Source organism: Camellia sinensis, chromosome 10 (genome assembly GCF_055761805.1).
Source record: "Camellia sinensis isolate YWXY chromosome 10, ASM5576180v1, whole genome shotgun sequence".
In the NCBI taxonomy this organism is placed as follows: domain Eukaryota; kingdom Viridiplantae; phylum Streptophyta; class Magnoliopsida; order Ericales; family Theaceae; genus Camellia; species Camellia sinensis.
Window position 1 is genome coordinate 88,936,360 of NC_138970.1, and position 9,494 is coordinate 88,945,853.

General features: G+C 44.4%; 2 protein-coding genes across 2 annotated transcripts; both read left to right on the plus strand.

Annotated features, from left to right (window-relative positions):
• Positions 1-951: 951 nt before the first annotated feature.
• On the plus strand, positions 952-1,407 carry LOC145800535 (uncharacterized). Its single transcript, XM_082890223.1, has one exon. It carries the CDS (start codon positions 952-954, stop codon positions 1,405-1,407), a length of 456 nt encoding a protein of 151 aa, XP_082746349.1.
• A 7,331-nt stretch (positions 1,408-8,738) lies between these two features.
• On the plus strand, positions 8,739-9,203 carry LOC145800536 (uncharacterized). The gene has a single exon (XM_082890224.1). The coding sequence runs from the start codon at positions 8,739-8,741 to the stop codon at positions 9,201-9,203; it is 465 nt and encodes a 154-aa protein (XP_082746350.1).
• Positions 9,204-9,494: the final 291 nt, after the last annotated feature.

Here is a 9,494-nt window from a genome sequence, read left to right on the forward strand (position 1 = left end):
TCGTCATCATAAACAAGCGATAACACTTCATGCTGACGATGAAGCCCTTATGTGTCGAATATTTTCGAACAATCTAGGACCACTAGCCGTCAGATGGTATTATAAATTGGAGTCGACATCGATTAAGAGCTTTCATCAACTCCAAAAGTTCTTCAGGGCGAGATTCATCACCAATGAGATCCAACCAAAGCAAGCTGATTCTCTCTGGGCAATGCAAATTAAACCAGAAGAAACCCTTCGTGAATATTCGGCATACTATTGGGAATGCTTTAATCTGGTAGATGATACCTGCAATGACTCCATGGCCATCACCGCCTTTAAGATGGGATTGCATCCTAATAGTCCCCTCCTCAGTTCATTGACCAGACGGCCCCCCAAAACAGTCTGGGCATTAATAAAGAAAGTCGAAGAATATTGCAAAGTGGAAGACAATGCCCTACGGGTTAAAGCAGGGCAAAATGCCGTTAAGACGACTCCGTTGGAAGTCATTCAGCATATAAGTGTCGTGCCATCAAGGAGCCCCGAACCGCGAAATCGGGCTAAACGACACAAAAGGCGTGACTCGCGCTGATCAATGACCAATGTTCAGATCGAGCGAATGAACAATATCAAGTGGATAGCAAGTGCACAAGACGCTCAAACAAGAAATACATGGAGTTAACAAAGCCAATCAGTAAGATTTTGTTGAAAGTTCAGCACCTTCCGTTCTTTAAGTGGCCGCCCAAAATGATGGGACCTCTCGATACAAGGAGACGGGACAAACGGTGTGAGTATCACAAAGACCACGATCATGACACCGACAGTTATTATGCACTGAAGGATCACCTGGAGGAGCTGGTGCTGGACGGCCGGTTGGTGCTGGACGGCCGGCTGGTGTAACATGTCCGGAAGAATAATTCATCAAACACAGTAGCCTTACGGCCAGATTCACCTCCACTTGGTGTAATTCATATGGTATACAGCTTGCCGATGTCATCCGAGGTACATGTAATTCAGTTGCAGACTAGCCCACATAGGCCAAGCACGCCAGCAAAACGGCCCCATGAAATAGGGAGGATTAGTTTCGATGACACTAACTTAGTTGGAGTAGCTCTCCCCCACACCGATCCCCTCATCATCGAGCTACGCATGAACAGATTCACCATTAAGCGTGTTCTCATTGATCAAGGAAGTACTTCAGAAGTAATGTGTTACAAAACTTTTGTTAAACTCGGCTTCACTAACTCAGATCTGTCTCCGGCCGATTATCCATTATTCGGCTTCAATTCTAACCCGGAGTATCCTTTGGACAAAATCACACTACCAGTTCGGGTGGGCACTAGATCAGTAGATGAAGAATTTGTAGTTGTCAAACTTCCTTCACCATACAATCTCATCATGGGAAGAACTTGGTTGCATACCAAGTAAGTCATGTCGAGCACCTACCATCAACTACTTCATTTTCCGACTGACTACGGTATCGAACGAATTCGGGGTTCTCAAAAATCGGCACAGGCATGCTATCTTCTTGCTGCAAAGAGACCAAGAGAGCTGGAAGTGAATCCAATTGAGGTACCGGATCACGAGAGCCTTGAGGACATTGGGAAGACCCCGAATGAAAAAGCAACCGACGTCCTGGATCAGGTCGAAATTAACAGGAATCCTGACAAGTTTTTCATGATCGGCGCTTCCCTGAACGAAGTTGAAAGGCAAGAGCTTGTATCCTTCTTACTCGGCAACCTCGATGTGTTTGCATGGTCACCATACAAGATGTCAGGGGTGGATCCATTTGTGGCCTACCACTGCTTAAACGTTGATCCAAAATGTAAGCCAATTATTCAGAGAAATCGGCGATCAGCCGCGGAGCATACTTCGGCCGTTGTTGAAGAAGTTGATCGATTACTTGATGCCGGGACAATTCGCGAAGTAACCTATCCTACATGGCTATCCAATACCGTGGTTGTAAACAAGAAGAATGGATCTTAACGTGCTTGTGTGGATTTCACGGACTTAAACAAAGCTTGTCCCAAGGACTGTTTTCCCCTTCCCAGAATAGACCAACTCGTAGATGAAACGGCACATCATCAATGCATGAGCTTCTTGGACACCTACAGAGGCTACCATCAAATTGCTAGGCATCCAGAGGATCAAGAGAAAATCGTATTCCTCACCCCGAGAGGAACCTATTGCTACAAGGTCATGCCTTTCGGGTTGAAGAATGCGGGGGCAACTTACCAAAGACTGGTGACTGCCATGTTCAAGGAACAGCTCAGCCGTACATGGAAGTATACATCAGCGATATTGTGGTCAAATCCAAGGAAAAGCATACCCATCTAGCTGATTTGGAAAAGACATTCGGCATTCTTCGAAAGTACGAAATGAAGCTGAATGCCTCGAAGTGTGCATTCGACATTAAATTCGGCAAATTCCTTGGCTACATCGTCAACCACCGCGGAATTGAAGCCAACCCAAGACAAATCATAGTAATTCTAGAAGTTAGCTCTCCTTGGTCGATCAAGGAGGTTCAGAAGTTGATGGGAATGGCCGCCGAGCTCAATAGGTTCATTAGTCGTTCCATAGATCGCTGCCGACAATTCTTTCACACACTTCAGCAAGATAAAGCTTTTGAGTGGACCCCCGAGTGCCAGGCCGCTTTAGACAGCTTGAAGACTTATCCCCGATCAGTACCACTCTTGGCAACACCTTCAGCAGGCGATCCACTCATTTTGTATCTGGCGGTATCCAACCGGGAGGTCAGTGCCGTATTGTTAAGAGAAGAACTTGGAGAGCAGCGACCAGTATACTATGTGAGCAAAGCAATGGCTGATGCCGAAACACATTATCTTCCATTAGAAAAGCTCATCCTTGCTCTCGTCATGGCTGCAAGAAAACTAATGCATTACTTTCAAGGGCATACCATTGGGGTACTAACGGATTATCCGCTCCGTTCAGCGCTCTGTAGTACGGAAGCATCGGGGCGCATTTCGAAATGGGCTCTGGAACTCGGCCAGTATGATATCCAATTTCTGCCCAGAGCTTCCATCAAGGGGCAAGTGCTTGCCGACTTTGTAGCCGAATTCACGGGATCCCTCGCTGACTTTAAGTCTGATCAAGTGCAACCCAAGACCAACTGGAGAATATACGTTGGAGACATTTAGCAGATGTACTGTGACGGGTCATCCAACCAGCATGGCAGTGAGGCAAGCGTAGTAATCATAACCCCCGAAAGGGCAATAATTGAGCAAGTTGTCAAACTGGGCTTTGACGCATCAAACAATGAGGCCGAATACGAAGCATTGTTAACCGACCTATGGAATGCATTTCACCTTGGTGCGCGGCGTCTGCTTATTTTCTATGACTCGAAACTAGTCATCAACCAGTTGAAAGGGGAATATGCAACAAAAAAATGACCGCATGGCAGCTTACATGAAAACGGGGAATTCTTTGCTCGCGAAATTCGATTATCATGAATTGAATCAAATAACCCGGGATCAGAATACGCATGCAGACGCCCTGGCTTGCTTAGCCTCTGCTATCAACTCAGAAATTAAACAGACAATCGAAGTAGGATTTGTCCCTAAGCCGAGCATTGCCTCTTCTGAATCAATTCAGATCAACATCATTGAACCATGTCCAAGTTGGATGGACCCTATCGCTGCATTCCTGCCCTCAGAGTAGCTCCTAATAGATAAGAAAGAAGCACACAAACTACAAAATAAACCCCTATGGTACTACTTGGATCCGCAAGGGAAGCTCTACAAAAAATCCCTTTCTGGGCCGTACTTAGAATGTGTTCACCCGAATAAAGTCGAGGAACTCTTGGCTGAAATACATAAAGGCAACTGTGGTGCCCATTCTGGCGGACATTCTTTAGCCCATCGAGCCGTAACACAGGGGTACTATTGGCCAACCATGCGAACAGATGCCAAGTGTTATGTCAAGAAATGTGAACAATGCCAGAAGTTTTCCCCTTTGACTCATCTACTTGCTGAGGAGTTAAACTCTATCACAAGTCCTTGGCCATTCGCTCAATAAGGACTTGATATCGTCGAACCATTACCACGGGCTCCAGGGAACAAGCGATTCTTGATCGTCGTGACAAATTATTTCACAAAATGGGTTGAAGCAGAGGCACTAACACATATTTGAGATTCCGACGTTAAGCGTTTCACATGGAAAAACATCATAACGCGATTCGACATACCAAGAGCACTTGTCTCAGACAATGGCACCCAGTTCGATTGTGGCGTCTACTGAGAATTATGCAACACTGCCCGAACTCCGCTCCACGCGCAAGGGCACGAATTGTAGTTCTTAGCTACTATAGTTTGGACTCCTCTCACGGTTCTGAATCTAATCTCACAAAGTGCAATGTAAGACTGATAAATCACCAAAGAGTCCAAATCCGGCAAATCATTTTGGAAAATCGATTTTTATCAAAAAGCGCCAAACATGAACTGTTTTGCCAGATTTTAGAGTTGCCACCTAAATATTTTGTTTTGGAAAATTTAGGAAACCCTGACTCGTGCCTAAGGCCGCGTGTCCGTCATCACCAAAGTTGCCTCGGCTTAGGAACTTGGGTACGAGAGGGAAAGGTCATGAAATGAGCACCCCCGCTCGCCCGACCAAAGGATCGGTCTCTACTAAACATGATATGTTGTTTTGAAAACACGTGTGTTCTTATTCCGGTTTATTGGCTAACTTAGTATGTGATGCGCACAGCATACAAGTATAGACTCGATCGCTCAATTTGGAACAAAACATCTCATGTTTATTTGTTTAAAAATGGTTTGAAAATACTACTCGCAAGTAGGCTAAGATGCGGATTTGCCACCCTCAAGTGGGCTTAGAAAACATGATGATTTGCCACCTCAAGTGGCCTTAAAACGCACATTTGATGAATTGTTCCAATTCAAGCAATAAAGCCTTCATCCACAGGCATTCATACAGTTAATCACTTAAGCAGTTAGCCTCATAGCAAGCATGCTATCATGGCAGTCACTGACACTCATGCAAGGATGCTAAAGCATAAACACTCACAGTGTACTCCTAACCAAAACAAAAGCTAGTTAGTAATCAATGCATGATCCTAACTATGTTAACAATGCCTAATGCAACACATGTAAAATACAACTAATAGGCTCGGCTATCTAAGATGACATATGAAATGCAACAATTGATACATGTATTCAAATAGGTATTGAAATACAATGCAGTTTGTATGATGCGCCGAGCCCGGTGCATGCAATACGAATTAATGATGCACGCATGCGAAGCATAAGGATGCTAATTGAAATATGCCCTAAAAAACTAACCATCGAAAGTAGTTAAGTAAAAGGGAGAAAGACATGGGGTTGGAAGACATGCATCACACACACGCACACTTATTACAAAATTTGCCCTCTCGACGGAGGGTCCGAATAAATCAACTAACTAGCTACACTAAGCTAATTAATTATTACAAAACAAATCAAATGACTAGTTTACGCAAACTGATCATAAGTAATGAAATGGCCTCGCGGGCAAGGAAGAAATGCATGCTCGGTCGGCTTCGCTCGGAAATCCACTATCATGCCTCATGATGCCTCTGTTTGCACTCTTTTGGATTTCTGAAAATTGTTCCAACTTCCAAAATGCTTCTAATCCACCTTATGAACATTATGAGGGATGGTCGGCCAAGAGGGATGGCCATCGGCTAGAGTTTATGGTCATCAACCATTTTTGGTCGTCGATTGGCAGACTTGGTGGCCGGTCGGCAGCTTCGATGGCCGGTCAGCCACTGCTTCCTGCAATTTCTCCTTTTGCTGCAACAAAGCACAAGCAGAGGCATGACAGTGTATTTGCAAGGTGTGTGTGCACAACCACCCTCCCTATCATTTCTCAAGCTCAAGGGAGTACGGTACTCGACTCTCGGGCCACCAACCGAGCATCGCAATGCATGATGGCAGAGAAGCCAAGTTTGCACAATTCAATGTCGATGAATGCACAAATAACACATAAGGGCCTTAACCTCTATCATGCATGATCAAGAGGGTCAGCGACCGAGAAATGAGGCATGTTTCATCACTTCAAGTATGAAACGTCCCTCGTTTCTCGTGTTTGGATTAACGTTCAACCCAAACACAATGCAATGCAACAACATTCCAAACAACATGCAAACAACATGAGCATGTCAAGTTAGAGTCTTAAAGCATGAAAGCTAGTGAAGGATACAACACGAGGGCTACGTAATGCAATACTGCATGGACCAAACCAGCCCCAAATAGACCTCATGCATGCCAAGACAAAGGCCAAAATGCTCTGAAATGATGGCATGGAAGGCAAGATGGTGATGCTCATGCAATAGCTCACATACAAGGCATAAGGGTCATCTCTCAAACATAATCAAAGAGTGACATGCATGAGGATATGGCAATGCTATATACTCTGAAATCAAGTGTTAAATGATGCAAAATCACATAAACACACAAGTATAGCATGCAAGAGGCCCTAAGGCACAAGGCTACTAAAAGGAACTACATAAGAGGCATGCAATTTATGGCACAAATGACTGAACTAACCATAGACAAAGCTCAAATAGGTCAAAACAAAGACCAAAACATGCTGAGATGGGAGCTCAAAAGCCTAGACAAGCATGCATACGCATTGGCCCATAAACGAGGCACAAAGGCACAACTCTTAAAAGCACTCAAAGAGTGAAAGAAGTGAGAACATCGCAATGCAATATGCTTTGAAATAACATGTTAAATGATGTCATGGAAAGCAAACATCTCAAACAAAGCATGCTAGAGGCATCAAAACACAAGGCTAGTCAAACCCATTGCACTACAGCTATGCAATACATGAACCATATGGCCAAGACAACCCAAAATAGTCCTAGAGCATGTCAAATCAAGGCCAAAAACATGTTGTAGAAGAGCCAACACATGTTAGGATAATGAGCTAAAACAACAAGCATGCAAGGCTAGTAAGTGAGATTTGCTCTACAATTACAAGATGCAAACCACAAGTGGCCAAACCAAGCAAAAACAGAGTTGTATCATGGCAAAATTACACTGATATGGTAGCCCAAATGCTTAGACAAGATGGCACGCATATTGGCTCATGTTTAAGGCAGAAAACACAACCTTCCAAAAGCATTGAAAGAGTGAAAGATGTGAAGGCATGGCAGTTAAACATGCTCTGAAATCACAAATCAAATGATGCTAAATCATACAAATAGCCCAAGCAATGCATGCTAGTGGATTCAAAACACAAAGCTAATGAGCAAGATTGAACTATAGCTATGCAAAGCAAGGTCCAAATGATCAAGACCACATAAAACAGAGCTTAAGCGTGGCAAAACATGAGTAAAAGCTTGTTGGAGTGGAGCTAAAAACATGCTAGAATGATGGTCCAAAGCATGATGCATGTTAGGCTAGTGAGTGGAATTGCACTACAAGTGCAAGGAGCATGCAAGAAGTAACCAAACCAACCCAAAACAGAGTTATAACATGTTAGAAAAGTCATAAAAACATGCTAAGATAGAGCCTCAAGGAGGTAGAAAAACATGTTACTTTGATGAGCCATCAACACAAGCAAACAAGATACAAAAAGGGGGGACCACCCCCACCTATTTGGAGCCTCAAAACACACTTTCCACCACTGAAATTCCTCTAGAATTCAGTGGTTAAAAGGTCAAGAGAAGGTGATCTCAAAGGCCTAAAGAGGTGGCACAAAACAAAGCATAACAAGCCGCCAAAGGGGGTAGACCACCCCTAACTCAAACAAAGCCTTGAACAACCATTCTTAATACTTAAAAATGAAGCTTTTTACAGTTGAAAGCTAAGCCAAGAGAAGCATGCAAGAATGGCCAAGTACTTAAGCAAAACAAAGCTTTAAAAAAAGATATGGGACTCACCCTTGAAGAACAGCAAAACCAGCAGCTTTTCTGAGCCAAAACCAACCTTAGGATGCTAAAACAAGTCCTATGGAATATCAGCACCAAGGTCAGGAGGTTTGGCTAAGGGTTGTAGGCAAAATGTGTGAAGAACAACCACTTTCAAGCAATATAGAGAGAGAAAGAGAGAGAGTTCTTGAGACAGGGAGATATATATTTGATCTAATGCAAATTTTCAGAACCTCTGGAAAGGGAGAGGGACCTCCCTTCTTATAGAAATCCAAGTCTCAAGCTTGTTGAATGAGCTTGAGGCTTGTTACAATCCCTCCATACACGTGTATGGAGGATGAGTTTTGTGCTCACCGGCTAGCACAGCTGGCAACAAAATATCTGCAAAAGCAAATAAAAAGGCCTCGGCCAACAAACATGGCCGACCGGCCAATAAAGGTGCCGACCGGCCACCACTGATGGCCGATGGAAAGAAGGAATGGCCGATGGGCAGGGGGCCTGGCTGATGGGTTGGAGGGCTGGCCAAAAGGCCACCCCCTTCCCTCATAAACAAAACCACAAGCTCTTGGTCCATAACCAAGCACAAAACAGACAAGTTGAGAGGCTCCAAGGCAAGGTGCACAGCCGAAACCTTTAGAAACTCAAAACGAACACGAGCATGGATAATCATCGAGTGTTCAAACGATGACGTCCAAGTCTTAAGGACGGTCAAAAATGGGGTGTCTACACGTATGGTATTCGGTCCTACTTTTCCTCGCCGGCTTATCAACAAAACAATGGTCAAGCGGAGGCCTCTAACAAAGTCATTCTGGACGGCATCAAGAAAAGGTTGGAAAAAGCTAGAGGCAGATGGGTCGAAGAACTACCCAGTATGTTGTGGGCTTATCGCACTACTCCAAGGCGATCCACTGGGAAAACGCCATTCGCTTTATGCTTTGGAACCCAAGCATTCATCTCCCTGGAGATCGGCCTACCCACTCTGAAATCGAAGGTTTTTGACATAGGCCGTAATGACATGATGTTGGCCTTGGACTTGATTCTGATTGGAGAATGCCGAGACCGTGCCCTTGCTTCCATGGTGTGGTATCAGCAACAGCTTGCTAAATCATATAATCAACACGTACAGTTACGTCGTTATACACCTGGAGAATTGGTCCTCAAGAAAGTGCTTCCCGCTACTAGGAATCCCGCTAACGGAAAGTTAGGTCCCACCTGGGACGACCCCTATCAGGTCGAATCAATCGCCGGAACAGGGGCATATCGGCTTAAAGACATGGCTGGAAAAAGTTTACCGCGTCCCTGGAATTCCCCACATCTACGCAAATTTTATCATTAAGCCAACTTGTACGGCATGCTAGCTTGTTTTGAATTTTCGTTGTGTACATCTTTCATTTTTCCAATGCAATGCCTTTTCTTTCTTGTCCTCTGAATAAATGGTTTGGCCAACAGAATAAGCCTCCGAATTTAGAGCACCCTTCGTGGATATCACGATTGGCCAACACAAAAAGCCTCCGAATTCGGAGTCCCATTCGTGAATGCCACATTTGGGCCGAATAAGCCTCCAAATTCGAAGTACCCTTCGTGGATATCACGATTGGCCAACACAAAAAGCCTCCGAATTCGAAGC

Excerpts from the sequence above, each read along its gene's own strand:
- LOC145800535 (XM_082890223.1), top strand. The coding sequence starts at position 952 with ATGGTATACAGCTTGCCGATGTCATCCGAGGTACATGTAATTCAGTTG.
- LOC145800536 (XM_082890224.1), top strand. The coding sequence starts at position 8,739 with ATGTTGTGGGCTTATCGCACTACTCCAAGGCGATCCACTGGGAAAACG.